The 16593-nt window shown below is 32.9% G+C and overlaps 2 protein-coding genes across 2 annotated transcripts in view; both read left to right on the plus strand.

Annotated features, from left to right (window-relative positions):
* The window catches only part of UFL1 (UFM1 specific ligase 1), a 34915-nt gene extending 25555 nt beyond the window's left edge, over positions 1–9360 (plus strand). Inside the window, exons 12-19 of the mRNA XM_033103513.1 lie at positions 798–914; positions 3899–4016; positions 5184–5350; positions 5435–5565; positions 6554–6634; positions 6953–7038; positions 7542–7722; positions 8594–9360. Of these exons, the coding sequence (XP_032959404.1) occupies positions 798–914; positions 3899–4016; positions 5184–5350; positions 5435–5565; positions 6554–6634; positions 6953–7038; positions 7542–7722; positions 8594–8812 (1100 nt within the window). The 3' untranslated portion in view covers positions 8813–9360. The remainder of the gene's footprint in view (positions 1–797; positions 915–3898; positions 4017–5183; positions 5351–5434; positions 5566–6553; positions 6635–6952; positions 7039–7541; positions 7723–8593) is intronic.
* Positions 9361–15546: 6186 nt separating this feature from the next.
* Positions 15547–16593, plus strand: part of FHL5 (four and a half LIM domains 5) — a 31476-nt gene continuing 30429 nt past the window's right edge. Inside the window, exon 1 of the mRNA XM_033094505.1 lies at positions 15547–15762. The gene's annotated coding sequence lies outside the window, so the exon portion shown is untranslated. The remainder of the gene's footprint in view (positions 15763–16593) is intronic.

Genomic DNA, 16593 nt, shown 5'->3' on the forward strand with positions numbered 1-16593 from the left:
ATTTTGTTGAATAGATATTTTAAATTTAAATATGTAATAGAGAAATAGCTCAATAACATTTTTTACTTTTATGGTGTTTTAGTTTCATAATTTCTTTTTTTAGTCTTCATTTAACCAGTAGGTGATTGATATCTATATTTTTCTACTTAACCAATTTAATATTCTTGCTCCACATTTTTAGGTGCTCTATAAATATTTATGGAGCTCCTGTTATGTGTCAAGAATTGAATGAACCCCAAGGATACAAATATTAGTGGGACATGCTTCCTGCTCTCAAGAAGTTCATTGTCTTGTTGGGTGGTAGGAGAATCAGGATGTCTCTTGTAAACATGGGTAATAATTTTTCAACCAGGAAGTCAAAACCAAGTATAATTCAATTTGTGAAATACTGTAATAGGGGATATTCATCTCTGTTACCACAGAGATGAGCAAATGAGGGCACACTTACTTTGGGGAACGTTGGAAAGGAGATAAAGGACTGGGTTTGACCAAGGAAATGTCAGACAGAGCTACAGAACAGAGGTGTTACTAGAGGAGGAGGAACAGACTGCATTTAGAGCAGGTAAGTTATCTAAGTGCGTTGCTCACATTCAAGAAATTTCATATTTTATTATTTACATTTTTATTGAATTTATAAAACTTTTAATAAAGAAATTTTGACATTAAAAAGTTGCTGAAAGTGCAATTGTTTGGCTTTTATTTTTCTGCTGTAAAGTTAAATATGACCATATAGTGTCATCATTTTCTAAAAATAGTAGTTAAATTAGATAATACTAACTAATGTCATTTTCCACTAGAGGGCAGTGGAAGTGTGAGAGGAGGCGGTGGTAGCAATGCCAGAGAGTACAAAGTTAAAAAAGTCAAGAAGAAAGGAAGGAAAGATGATGATAGTGATGATGAGTCATCTCACACTGGTTAGTAACATTATTTTACTCTTCCTTTGTATATGCATGATTTTTTTTAAACATTTTCTTAAGATGTATACTGTTAGGTGTATATGCTTGTACAGGAAGTCCTTGCTTTGCAGTTTCATTGGGCATAAATATCAGTTACCACAGTTTAGTTAAAAGATATTAATCCCCCAACAACATGGTTTATATTTCAGTTTACCAGGGTATGTTAATGGTGAGTAATTGTATAAAGTACTAATTTCATGCTAGGTCCTCATCCCATAAATCGGCACATAAATAACAGATGTGCATCATGATCTATGACAATCACATCACTTACTTCAGTTTATCAGTGATTGATCACTGTGCATTTCTTACTCACTTCACGCACAGACAACAAAACATGTAGTTGGGTTGCCTCCTTTTTCCCAGTGATAAATCAATGTGACATTTTACAAAAATGGATAATCAAAAGAGGGAATTGGCCACCAAAGTTGAAAGTACAGCAATTAAATAAAAAGTGATAACACTGGAAATAAAATATGAATCAAGAATAAAACGAATTATAGAAAAAATCGCCGACTGTGGGAATGTTGACATTGCCACAGTTCAGGGGACTGTAGCTGTACAGTCAAAGGAACTTGGTAAAAGGAACTTGGTAAAGGCGTACTTACTGACGCAAATGAGGCAAGTGATTGTGACAAAAAGGAGTAAATGTCTTAGAGGATGTGAAGTTGGCAGAAAACTTCACGACGTAGAAAGGGCAAAGGATAAAATGTTGGAAGCTGACCTAGAGTTAAAAAAGGAGTATGACAACTTGCCAAGGCATAGATGCTTACTCTGGATTATAAATTACAGGGTGAGGACAAAGCAAGCACTGCCCAATCTATTCCTTATGAGTTTTTACAAATAAATAAAACACTTCCATTGTCCATGTTTCTGAACTAAATTATAATGTACTAAATTATAAATATTAGTTTATTTTTCATTTCCCTATACGTTTATAACCATCAGTAAGAGCTTTTAATGTTTTCACAGACTTTTTTAAAAGATCATAGAGCAATCGTAAATTCTCCCATTGTTTATTAAGAACACTGCATAGCTTCAGCTGCATAGTCATTTTTATGATGTCCCACTGCTTTGCAAAGCAAATTACAATATTTTATGAAAAGCATTTCTGCAAATTTAAGTAAGAAACATTAATTTTGTACACATTTACTTTTTTGTGATAACACTTGATTGGTTAGTTACTTCTGTCTAGGGGGAGAATTAAGTGTATAATTCTTTTCTTACACTTGTTAGTGTTTGGTGTGGTTAAGTTAGGAAGAGACATCCTACTTTGTTTTTCTAAATAAAATTTATAATATTTTATATTTCAATTTTTTAAAAAAATTAATGGAACTATAAGTTCCATTATAGTTTTTCCCCAGCAAAAGGGGAAAAAATTGAAATGATGATAATTTGAGATTTTGCCTCCTTCACAGAGTTCATTGTGTGTAGGTTAAAGCTGGGAGATATAGATATCAAGGGACATGGCTTCAGCTGTTACTTGACTAGTACTTGTAATAGCATAGTTGTTGAAGATCTGTCTTTAAAGTATTCTAAGATAGGTAAAAACAGTTATTGTTCTCATCATGCATAAAACAATATTCATTAAAGGAGAAGTATCTTCACAGAAACTACTACCTCTACCCTTAATTAAAATAATATTAAGACTATCCCATGTGAGTTTTAATTTTTCATTCATAAATGGATTTCCCTGTTCCCCAGATGCAGCAGGGGAGGGAATGAAGGTGCATTTAAGAAAAAAAACTTTTCTAATATCTGTGGCCTTTAAGTAATTATTAAATGGGGCATGTGATACTCTTATTATACATAGATTATGGAGAAGGGCTATAAAATCATAGTAAAACCATTCTACCTAAAGAATGTAATTTCATTGCTTTTGAAAAACGGTCATGTTGTAATTTCTGAAATGGGGGATGTAATTAGGTTCTCAGCTAAAATATAGCATCAACTCAGTGTGAAACATTACTAGAAGGAAATACAATTTAATAACTTTAAATGCCTGCATGAAACAAACAGAAAAATCAGAAGTTCTTTGGTGTGAAAGATCAGGAATGGATAGAATAGTACCCATCTATTTTAAATCTGTGATCTCAACTACTTACATCTTGATGCATAGTGAAATTGATTTTTGAGCTATTTTATTTTTACTTCTAAGGTTTCATTTTTAGATTCAGTAACTAATTTAGCTGGATATCATCCCCTTTATACTTTTATAATTAATAAGGGAAATACTGTTAACTTTATCTTCAGTTTATACGTCTCCAAGTAAATGAGTAGATATAACATTTCCATAATTAACAATTATTTTCATTACAGTAGCTGCATACAAATTTTCCTTAGTATAGGATTATCTTTGTGATAGCAAAAATAAATAATGGGTGTAAAATTGTAATTTTTTTTATTTATGCCTTTGCAAAAATGATAATTTTTAGCTTAATTCTACTTGAGTTGTCGACTGATTATAAAGACTTTTCCTAAGCTCTTATGTAAATTATAAGGATGATTTGATTTTTGATAAATATTTAGTTTTATAAAAAATTCTGCTCAGTATCCATTATTCAACGAAGAGAATTTATTCTTTCCTAAAAGATTTTTTTCGCATTTGGTTGATTGTTTTAATATCTAACTATTTGCATTATCCAACTTAAATCGGGGACAAGCATCTTTATTATTTTCTGGTTGACTCGTAGAAAACAGTCATTAAATGAGATTAGAAAATTATTACTCAGAAGAAATGTCACTATGTACACTATTTTTAAAATTGTGTTAAAAGTCATTGGTATTTGACACTGGCAATTTTGTTCACATAAAAATTAATATCAGTCTTTATGATAGGCAGTGAAACCTTATGAAATAAGTGAATGGAAAATTATTTGCTTTCCGGTTGCTCATTTGTTTGTTTTGTTGTTGCTTTTTCTCATTGTTCATTTCTATTACAGGAAAGAAGAAGCCAGAGATCACTTTTATGTTCCAGGAGGAAATTGAAGATTTTTTAAGTAAACGCATACAAGATGCTCCTGAGGAGTTTATTTCTGAACTTGCCGAGTATTTAATAAAGCAAGTACAAAAACATATTTTTTTTCTATTTGATATAAATTCAATGAGTTATTAAATAAAATTTTCACCGAGATGATAGAAAACATATCTTAGGTGTTTTCTTTTCAAAGCTTAGAATTGAATCTAGCCACCAAATTCCAGACTCTTTTTGCCTACAAAGGCAGTTCAACAAACATGTAAGTGCTTTGGGCAAGGCAGGATGGAAAATAAAAGGTTAGAATGTGGAGTTACTGTCCTAGGTAACTAGGACAGTTACTTGCTGTCCTAGTTGGGAGAAACCACCAGCACTAATCACTGGCTGGTCTTTTCCATAGTATGAAAAGTCAAGTTTAAAAGCAGGGAAAGATCATTCTCTATCTGGATTTGACACAGTGCACTTTTAGGGAGAAGATAAAGTCACAAAATGCCTTTGAAGAGAATGAGTTTAGACGGTACTAACTTGAAATGTACCAGGCTAATTATTTTTATACAGAAAGTCAAAAAATTGTGTTTAACTTGACCATTACTAACTCAGGTGGTCTTCCACAAATTAGTCCCACTGTGTATAGCAGTCCCACTGCTATAAATGCAATCCAGTAGCCCAATGCATCTAACTTTTTGAATTTATAAATTTAGCTTTTCTAGTGAGATTTTTTTTTTATTTAAGTGAATAGTTTTTGTGCATGAAATTACATAATCATATTTTTCGTATGTAAGAAGGTGAAATAGTTACTAATCATTTGCCATTCGTCTTTAAATAATCTTTTCTGAGTTGAACATAAATAGGTTTTTTTAAAAAATACGTTATCCTTACAGTACTTTACAAATTGAGAATTTAAGTTATTATTCCTGAGGACGGGGAACAGATTTATAGTCTACTATTCTCCAAATTAATTTTTAAAAGCTGCTTTGAGTTGAATTTGAACTGAAGCTTTTGTTAATTGTTTTTGTTGTTTTTGTTGTCTTTAATGCAATAACTTTGAGTACTTTAAAATTGAAAAAATAATCCATTTAAGTTAGAATTCCTGGAATTGGAGGACAAATTCTTGTGAACTATTTTCCAAATTAATCTTATTTGTTTAAAAAAATAGGGATCTTTTCTTAAGCCTTAGGTCCATAGAAGAAAACATTTTTTATCTATGTAAATCCAGTACCTTTTCATAAACAAAATATGTTTATCTTGTGTAGACCTCTGAATAAAATTTACCTTGAGGTGGTACGTTCAGTATTCATGTCTTCAACAACTTCTGCCTCTGGAACTGGTAGAAAGCGCACAATCAAGGACTTGCAAGAAGAGGTTTCAAATCTATACAATAATATTCGATTATTTGAAAAAGGGATGAAGTTCTTTACAGGTATACTTAATACTATTTTCTCATTCATTGGTTCTCATAATTTTTCTTGGATATTCATTTTAATAAAACACCTTTATTTTTCAGATGATACACAGACTGCTCTTACCAAGCACTTGCTAAAGACAGTCTGTACTGATGTCACTAATCTCATTTTCAACTTCTTAGCTTCGGATTTAATGATGGCAGTTGAGGATCCTTCAGCCATTACAAGTGAAGTATGTTAATGATATTATTGCCATTCTTGATGTGCTTTGTTTTGAAATCTGAGCATATTTTAGTTTCTCACATCTGAAATAGTCCAAAAGGGAAATAAAATACAGGAAAGGGTTAGGGACAAAAATCTATAAAATTTTTAGGTAAAGTTTGGTACAATGTATATACAGTTGCTAGGGGGATTAGTAATATATAACCAGTCTATTAATAAGATTATATAGGAGGAAAAACACAAAATATAAAAATATATGGTTATAAATAGCAAAAAAAAAATAGTCATGGAGATACAAAGTGTACCCTAGAGAACGTAATCAGTAATGTTGTATAACTATGATGTCAGATAGGTACTAGATTTATCGGAGTGATCACTTTGTAAGTTATATAAATATCTACTCACTATGTTGATACTTGAAACTAATATTGTATATCAACTGTAATTGAAAAATAAAAAAAAATTACTTAAAAAGTAATGATGCTTAATTATTTTGGAATCAATAGCTTTATTTTTTCCTAATTATCGTTATGTCACATCCCCTTTTCCTGCTGAGTTGCAAGTCCCTTAACAGTGTTGATGCCAGATTCCATAACTTTGCAGTCATTTTCATTTAGTGACACTATCTTGTTTCAATATTTATACTAATTCTACAGAGAATTAATCTAATCTCTAAAGAGATTTCTCTCTCTCTTTCTCTCTGTCACACACACGTACACATCCTCTCATCCTCTCATCATCTTATATCGCTGAAACAGATGGTGGGAGGAATAGGACTGCAGCTAGCCTCTTTGGTTAACTGGCTATTGGCTAGCTCTCTGATTTGGGAATGTTTTTTAGCATATTTTTATCTCTAGTTTAAGATCTAAAATTGAAGAACAAAGATAAACTCCAATCTTGTCTTATAGTAATAAATATACTTTTCTGTTTTGTTTTGTTCGGTCTTATATCCATCACATGTTAAAGACACAATCCTGAAGAATTTTTTTCCCCCATAGGTAAGAAAAAAGATTTTAAGTAAATTATCAGAAGAAACTAAAGTAGCCCTCACAAAACTCCATAGCTCCCTGAATGAAAAGGTAAGCAAAGTTTGATTCTGTTTAGATACTAGAGCTAGAATTTGTGATCTTTGAGTAGATTTTTATCAGAATATTTGTAAACTAAATCTAAAACCAGCATTCTGCACTCAGATAGCTTTTTGGGAGGTGAAGGGGGAGACCAAGCTGTGGTTAGTTTACCCTCTTTAAAGTCGTAAATTAGAATTTCAAATTTAATGACAAAATAACCTTTTTTTAAAAATTGTATTTAGGGAGTAAAATTATAAAACATGATTAAATGGCTATATTTCTTTTGTCAATCTGTTTATAAAGTAAATTGTGATATTAAATACTTTTCAGAGCATAGAAGACTTTCTTTCTTGTCTGGATTCTGCCGCAGAAACTTGTGATATTATGGTAAAAAGGGGAGACAAAAAAAGGGAAAGGTAACGTTGAATTAATCTATGTTATTAATAAATTCTTAAATGTGTTATATGTCACATCTGAAATTGGAATTTCACTATCTGAATCTTGCATAGAGAACTGTTGTATCTAAACGGTTGTAAACCTTCAGGCATATTCAGCCTTAATATACTTCAATCTCCTTCCCTGACCCATCTTGATATGGGAGCAGAATTCCTTAACCCCGTAGTTGATCAAGCCTGGGAACTTTTTATTAGCTTCGAGACCTTCTCTACGGGAAACCTATTTAAATCAGTGCACTTCTGTTTGATCCCCAACAACTCAAATAGCATACTTTCAGTGTCCCTGCAGTATTGCTTTTTTTTTCCTATCATTTTCTAGTATATTATCCATGGTACTTAGGCTGTATCCCGTATTTAAAAAGTCTCTTAAATATTTATGGAACTAGATAATCAGAGCAGTTAAAAATGAATACAGAAGTTAAGAACTGAAATTGGTGAGAATTTGTGTTTTTATTTCTGTTTAGGCAGATGCTGTTCCAGCATCGACAAGCCCTGACTGAACAGCTGAAAGTCACAGAAGACCCTGCTCTTATTCTGCACCTCACATCGGTCCTGTTGTTTCAGTCCTCAACCCACAGCATGCTCCATGCACCTGGAAGATGTGTCCCGCAGATCATTGCTTTTCTTAATAGTAAAATTCCAGAGGTATTACACTTTTGATGCACTTAAACCTTTTAAAGCTTTTAGATTCTAATATTTTAAATGGATAGATGTGAATCATTGCGAACACTAAGACATTACCATGTTTCCCCGAAAATAAGACCTAGCCAATTAGCACTAATGCGTCTTTTGGAGCAAAAATTAACATAAGATCCAGTCTTAACATTATTATATAAGACCCAGTGTTATGTTATGTTATGTTATGTTTTATGTTATGTTATGTTATGTTATGTTATATAACACCGGATCTTATATTAATTTTTGTTCCAAAAGATGCATTAGAGCTGATTGTCCAGCTAGGTCTTATTTTCGGGGAAACACGGTAACATCATCTTCCTGTTTCCATATATGAAAACAGTGAATTAGGAGACTGATTTTTAAAACTCAGTATAGCTCAAGAATCTTTTAGGATCCTATGAGATCCATGATAAAGAATATTCTGAATTTGGAAATTAGCTATTTGAAAAGATATGGTACTGGCCAGTCTTCCATTTCATCTTATTCAGGTTTAAACTGTCCTTTGAGGGCCAGCTCAACAAGTCTTATCCTATAGAAATTCTTCTGAGAAACTGCTCAGCTAAAAGTAATTTTGGTTTCTTTGAACTTTCATCACTTTGACTATATCTTTGGGTATAGAACCTAGCTAAATCAACTGTTAAAATAATCTGTATTCATGTTTTCTCTCCTAAACTGTGAACTATTTGAGAGCAAGGACCTTGCCAGATTCAACTTTCTACTTACGTGTCTAGTGACTTGTAAAGATGAAGACCTTTGATGTGTATTGGTTAAACAAATCCTACTTTGTTCCACAGAAAATTAAATCATGTTTAACTTCTTCTCCTTTCTCTTTTTACAGGACCAGCACACTCTTTTGTTAAAGTATCAAGGTTTGGTTGTTAAGCATTTAGTTAATCAAAATAAGAAGACTGGGCAGGGAGATGATCCCTTGAGTGATGAATTAGACAAAGAACAAGAAGGTATCACCAGTACTACTCGTAAAGAGCTTCAAGAACTTTCTTCATCCATTAAAGACCTTGTTCTCAAATCTAGAAAATCATCTGTGACAGAAGAGTAATGATCTTAATTTACTTTTGCCATTTAGTAAACATTTTTTTCCCAAAATTATTGGTGAGTGGTTATAAAAAATATTCACTTTACAATCCCCAGTGCCCTCATAGCCACTCACACACATACAATTTAGTTAAAACAGTGGTGTTATTTTTAATGTAAATCTTTTAAAAATTTGAATTTTTGTAAATTGAGTTCTCCTTCGAACCTTTCTTTTTGACATTATAATTCTAAAAATTATGTTTTAGGTTTATTTTTGTTCCAGATGCTGAGTGAAGAATAAATTTTCTGATATCTTTCATTTCTAGTATAGAGCTCATTCGACATGTTATTAGATTTCAAGTAACATCATTATATTTATGCATATTAAAGAGAAACATAAAATGTGGTCATATTTTTAAAAAAAGAAAAACCCGTTGGTGTCAAAAATGAAAATCGTGTATTTTATTTTAAAATTAATAGAGAATGCTTTAAACCTAATATACAGAAATTTGCAAAACATATATTTTTTTTTATTATAAGCCCTCGCTCTATTTCTGGCAGATAGAGGGCCACCCCTCTTGTGAGCTTTTATATGGTTGGAGGCTTCCGGGATGCCCTTGCAAGCATAGAACACCTGATGGGCCCGTGCATTGCTGCGCTGTATTCTAAAACAAGATACTGACAAGAGTAAGAGAAGAAGTAAAATTTACTGCTGATAAGTATAAGGCACATGTTAACATTGAGATAACTAAGAATTTTGTGCAAATATTTTTCTTTAACCTAGTTTCTAAATTTCATTTATTATCTCAGTAGTCACTGTAGCACCTAATACTTTGTTGTAGAGGGATTTATAAGTGCATTTAAATCATTGGGACCTCTTTTTTCAAAAATCGAAAGAAACCCTTATAAAAAATAGATCTTTTTTCCCTAAAGATTATTAGTAGTTATAACTAATTAAATTAAATAAAATAATTAAAACCAAAATATTTCTTTGAAGTATCATTTCAACGTAATGAATTTTAATCAAGAATTTATATATCAGAAAGGAATTTATTTTGAAATATAATAGTAACTTAAATCTCGAATATTAAAAAGTACTATTTTATATAATTCCTTATATAGCATTTGAAACCCTCTTTGAAAACGTTTGAATACAAAGATCAGTCTACTCTAATTCTAGTCAAAATGTTAACAATGAGTGAAAGGAATTACCGTGTTTCTCCAAAAATAAGACCTAGCCAGACCATCAGCTCTAATGCGTCTTTTGGAGCAAAATTAATACAAGACCCAGTATTATGTTATATCATATCATATTATATTAGACCGGGTCTTATATTAAAATAAGACCGGGTCTTATATTAATTTTAATATAATATAAGACCGGGTCTTATATTAATTTTTGCTCCAAAAGACGCATTAGAGCTGATGGTCTGGCTAGGTCTTATTTTCGGGGAAACACGGTATGTAATTGCAAACGTATAAAAGTTGATAGGAATATAACGAATTTAAAATGTTTTTTCATTGATAATTTTTTACTAATGTATTTCATATAGGCAAAGGAAGAAATATGACCAACACTTTATGACCACATACTCCAATTAGTTTTGTTTATTCAGCTTCCAAAATATTAAACACTAAACATAATTTTTTGTCTTTCCCTAAGCATTTTATCATTTGTTTCAAAAGATACCAAAGTAATCCATGTTTTTGTCAAGCTAGATCACAGACAATAAAGCAGACTATTTAGACTTTCTTAATTTGTGAAAATAAAAATAGAAGAGATAATGAAACAAAAAGGAAACTGTTCTGTTTTGTTTGCATTAAATAGTTTTTGTTTTTCACAGTAAATAAGTTTATTTTTTGTAAATTATATAGCTGATTTTGTATGTACAAATCTAATTTCCTTAATAAAATAAAAATTGTTAAATGTTTATCTGCAATGCTCTTAATGGGCAAATTTAAGAATGTTATTAAAAATAAAGTTACGTGTTTCTATTAAGTTTGGTGGTACTTTGAAGATTCTATTTTAATTACTACTAGGATTAATTGATGCATGTATTATATGTATTTACCTTTTTAATTCTTATTCTGAACATCTTTAAAGGATTTTGCTCTGTTTTTCTTACACAAAAATAGTTCCATAGCCCTCACTGTCTTTCGCTCCTTGGAAGTTGCCATTCATGGACTATTTCACCTTAGTAAACATTTTCACTTAGCTCGATTTCAGCAAATGTGCAGTTAGGCTCTTATCTACTACTTCCTTCTATTGCACATTCAGTAGAGATACTTGAATAACATGCTTATTTATTCATGTTCATGTGTATTCCATCTCCACACCATGTGTTTTTGAAGAGTGAAGGAAACCTTCTTCTAACCATCAGAAAGATTCAGTGAAGTGTGGCATATCTTATCAAAATCACAGTATATTTTTAGAAAAGACCTTAATGCTATTTTAAAACAATAAATATGGAAGTTGCTTAATCTGAATGTAGAACCATCTTGAACCTTTTAGAGAATGTACTTTAGTCAGACCATAAAGCACCAAGGACAAGGTCAAAGTACAATTATCTAAATAAAGTATAGTATAATATAGTGCGGCCTGTAGATTGAGAAGGAACAGTTCATTCCTTCCTCAGAAATTCCACTCGACCCAGGGCCAAATAAATTTTTTTTCTATTAAGAACTAACCTATGTGAGTTAAATAGGTGGTGGGAACAATGGAAGTTTTGCTTTCTTTGACTAATACCTATGATGCCTTTATCCCAGTATATGTGGGAAATGAAATAAAAACACATACAAACTCTGGGATAAGTATTTTCCACAGAAATCTGGAAGCACTGTTAAAGTCGCGGTGAAAATGGCCTTCAGATTCATATAAATTGCTCTACCTTGAAGGTCACACTAAGCAAAACCAAAGAATAAATGAAACCAGGAGAGACTTCTTGCAAACCATCTAAGAAATAAACCCAGATTTTCTGGCTTTCAGAATCACAGTGTTTATTCCATTTATATCACTTTAGAAAAGGAATAACTAAACATGTATTAAATCTTTGTAAGTTCCCAGTGTTGTGTTTTGTTTTACCAGGCTTGCCTCTATTTGACCTCTATTTCTCCTCAGTGATTAGTAGTAAAACTTAACCTGCATGTGTATCTGAAGAGCAGAAGGAAAGCATTGTGTTGTGGTGTGATGGAAGAAAGGACAGAGTGAATTTAAACTCCTCAGCTCAACAATCTCCTGGATCCTGGATGACAGCTCAGTACCAGGAATACTAGTGTAGATCTTAAAAATATGCCTTGCTTTCATGAAGATGGCAAAATTCAACAATTATAGTTTAATGTACATAATGTTTTCAGAGATGTAATCAGAGTATGCTGTGGGAGAAGAAATGAAAGTCAAAACTGTCTTGCCCAGCTGGGAGGGCAATTGAACAGGCTGCAGATAACCTGAACTGAGTCCTGAAAGAAAAGTAGGACTAGCCTGGTGAACACCGGGAAAGGGGAAACAGACATTTCTGGGCAGAGAAAAGATTTAGAAGTACTAAGACATGCATTGATAGGAAATGAGACTTTTGAGAAACGCTAAAGTATGAGAAATAAATGGTCTGGGGAGGTAAGGCATGATAAAGCTGGAGAGACCAGAGAAGGGATCATGAATGCCTTATACACTAAGCTAAAATGTTGAACCATTATCCTGAAAACAAGGGAGTCTAAAAGATGTGACTAACCAGGAGAATAAGGTAATTAGATTTTTCTTTCAGAGAGATCACCCATTCCGGAAAGCAGTTTGACAATTAACCAAAATCCTTTAAAATACCTATATTTATGAAATCGTCTACCCTTTCTAAGAAGTAGAATGTGGACATAAAAAAACACGTGCAGGTCTTTTTCCCAGCCTCTGGTAGAAGAGAAACGTGGGCAACATGTCTTGCAAGAAAGGAGGCAGTCTGCTTGGCTCTGAAATAATTTTGTTTATTCAGATGCTAGTCCACCAAGAAAAATTCCTCTGACTAGTCAAGCTAAGACAAAGGTCCCAAAAGTTTTCTCTTATGTTTCTTTTTAACTCAACGTAGAGAAGAAAAGCACTGTATCAAATTGTTTTCCTACTGAGCTGGTCTTTACTCATCTAAAATGTAGGCTTTAACCTAACTATTATATAGACTTACATGTTGAATAATTGCTTGAAGGTATGATACACAGAATATATAGTTGTTTAAATAGTCTAACATGTAAATTGAGTGAGTGTTGTTATATTTTCTTTTTTCCTCTTTCCCACCTAAATCTAAAGCCTTGTAATTCATACATTATAAATGCTTAGGGTAATGCTTAGTGTTGAGAAAATAAATCAGAGAGAGGGAAAAAAGAAGGCATACTATTCCATAATGTATTTCATTATATTGCAGCCATTATTCACAGCCACTTTAATAATACTTAATTGATTTGGGAAATCATTCACAGTATATTAAGTAAAAAAGAATATAGAATTATATACAATGTAGTCTTGGTTTTGTAATTAAATACATAACATATTTGCATAAAAACATATACATAAACATTTTCTTGTGTGGTTATATGTGTGCATACATAATATTCTAAAGAGATTTCAGTGAAGATTTGGGCTGTGGCTGTCTCCTGGATTGCAAGTCATCTTAATTTTTAAAAACTTTTTCAATACTTATTCCAGATTTTCTGCAAGAAGCATTTTATAGTTTGATAAACTAGTACTTTTAAATAACTGTTCTTTTATAGTGATGTAGAGAAATGATAGAAGGGCAATCAGACCGAGGCAGCCAATTTTCTATGATTGATACAACAATCCAAGTAAGAAATGTGAGAACCTGAATGTAGGGTGATGACAAATTTGAAAGATACCTAAAGTAGAATCAATAGAAATTAGGGATGAATGATGGGAGAATAAATGAGAAAAGGGAGGATTCTAAGATAACGGGTCGGACTATTGTGCCATGCCTTGAAATGGGAAATACAGCAGAATAACAGGTTTGGTGTGTGAAGAAGATGAAGAGCTTTATTTGGGACTGAGTTTGAGATGCCTGGGGACCTTTTAGATAAGGATGCCCAATAGACAATAGGATACATGCCTGGAACCTTAGAGAGTGATAATAGTTAAGAATAGACAGTAATACCAGTTTGGGACTCATATAATTGCTAATTGTCGCACCCGTTGAGAGTGTACAGAGAAGCGTTTTGTGGAGGAAGCTCTAGGGAAGGATGAGGTATAAAGGGAAAGGAGGCAGAGGATCTAAGAGCAAGAAGGAAATCAAAAGAGTGTAATTTAGTGACACCAAGGGAAGAGAATTTCAAAAAGAAATAGACATAGCTAGAGATAAGTTTCATGTAAGATTAAAGACAGTGCTCTTTGGGGTGCTAATCAATATATTTTATGAGCTCAATGAAGCATTTTTTTGGGGGGTAGCACAGTTCAAGTGGAAGATAAATTGCAATAGTTTGAGGAGGGAACAGGAAGATCACAAGTTGAACCACAAGTGAATATAGATTACCCTTTCAGGAAGCAGAGGTGTAAACAAAGAGAGTAATGCCCCTAGAATTATATGGGGACATAGGCAATTTTTTATCTCCAAGACCACTTCCTCACTTATAAAAGGAGAAAAATAATGCCTGTCTTGAAGTGGTATCGTGAGGATTAAAATCTATTAGTAACTAAACGTACTTGTGTCCTTTCACTGAATCAATTTGTTGCTGCTAATCACCATGTTTTCATTTTCATCATATATTAATCATGAAAGTCAGATGAATAACGAAACGTAGAGTTGATTGGCTTTGCGTTTCTCTAGCTCAGGTTTTTTTTTTTTATTGTATATACCTGAGTTTGACCTCAGAAAATATTCATATTTCATTCCTTTAGACACTTAGCACAAGGACAGTTTAAGTTTGGTCTGGGCATAAATGGAGTTAAGGCAGAATCTCTCTTCTCTCACCCCACCTTACAAACCAAAGAAATAGCCTCAAATAGAGATTCTAGGAGCAAATGTCACTTGCTTTGTGAATCAGTTTGACTCACTAAGAATTCCTATTGTAGATCAGTTCAATACTCAAACATTTCTATAGATCCTACTCTTGATATCAATATCCACTTTTCATATTTTGAAGATTTCAAAAGATCAGATGAGTCTATGCTTCAATGAAGTCACAGAGCCATGGATGTGACGTAACAATAGCTGCCAGCTTATAGGACGTCACAAGCAGGGGTTTCCTCAGTCCACGCTGCAGGTGCAGGAAGCAGGTAACAACCCTTCAGTTATTCTAGTCAAATCCAAGCCTTCAAGGTCTCAAACGTCCCAAGAAGGCAGTGATAGTGACCACCGTCCAGGCTTCATCTCTCACAGCTACCCAAATCTCTGCAGGTGAGAACATGGGGCCTCAGCTGTTTCCAGATAGTTCAACAGGAAAGCTCTATAGTTCAGCCATTTCTAACCTAAAAGAAGGGTTCTGCTAGTCAGAAAATAAATACAACAAAACAGAAAACAGATTAATCAAGGAAACAGAAAATACATTACCATGTAATTTTTTTTATTATTTCAATGTGCCCTTAATTTCATCTAGGCAGTGGGAATTTCTCAAGTGTGTATGTGCAGTTTGTATTTTAAACTTTTTGGAGCTTATCCAGATATTTCAAATACTAATCCAGGCAGGATTGCCCTTTAAGGATGTCTTGCAGAGAACTTGTTACGTGTAATTTTAAGTAAAACTGACGAGTGCTTTTTCATTCCAGCAGGAGTCAGCTATGTGCACGTCACAAAACTTGGAGGAAACCCATTAACCCTCCTATTTTGTTCTACAAAGTTATAAAACTGCAATTAGGAGGCATCCTGAGAAGCTCTGACGGCTCATTCCGTTCCTTTTGGAGCTGCCATATTCATATGTCGGAGGGAAAAAAAATCATCATATAGTCTCCTTTCATATTGTTTAAATTACAGGAAGAAGCCGCTTTAAGAAAAAGTAAGTTTTGTTTTCTTTTCGTTAATGTTTCCTATGTGTTTTTTGTGTAGTAGTTTGGCTTGTTTATTTGTTATTTTTTTAAGTACAAGAGATTCTTATATACTTCTTAGTGACTACTTAAGAAAAAACTTATACTTGGCAGGTAAGTATAGATCTTGAAGTTTGTTAGAAATTTTTTCAAAGCCATCTGAGCCATCGGTTATCAAACTTTATATTCTGAGCTTTCAGATTTCTCCTTTTGATGATCCATATGTGGAGGCAACACAGGGGCCATGAGTTCTGACAATGGGCTTTATTCACAGGGGCACAGTTTCATTATCATAAAAGGGGGTGGTGAGATTCTGGGGTTTGCTTTGGATTAATGTATTTGAACGACAAATGTATCACTGAGGATGTTTTATAGCTGGTTTATATATCCATAGTACAATTGGCAGTCATTTACAGATTTTAAGTGAGTTAGTGAGACTCCTGCCATTTTCAAGAAAAATCTGCCTACTTTTCAGAAGCAGGCATGGAGACAATCCATAATGATAGGTTTTGTAAGATTAAAATGTGTGTGTGTCTGCCCTAGACAGATAAATAATGTGCTACAGGAATCTACAGCATTGCTTCTTGAAACTGAGAGGGCATTCCTTAAGCAGAAGCATGCATCCTGTTTGTTTGTGCCTCACTATTTTAGTCAGACCCTCTTTGATGTCTGACATCCATTGGAAAACTAAACGCAACTTCTCAGCTGTCAATTCGGGCTTCAGAATTGTGAAAACTAAAAAGAATCATTGATAATATGTAGAATTCTTTTAAACTCAATGTAAAAGAATCCTCAAATCATTT

Source organism: Rhinolophus ferrumequinum, chromosome 3 (genome assembly GCF_004115265.2).
Source record: "Rhinolophus ferrumequinum isolate MPI-CBG mRhiFer1 chromosome 3, mRhiFer1_v1.p, whole genome shotgun sequence".
Classification (NCBI taxonomy): domain Eukaryota; kingdom Metazoa; phylum Chordata; class Mammalia; order Chiroptera; family Rhinolophidae; genus Rhinolophus; species Rhinolophus ferrumequinum.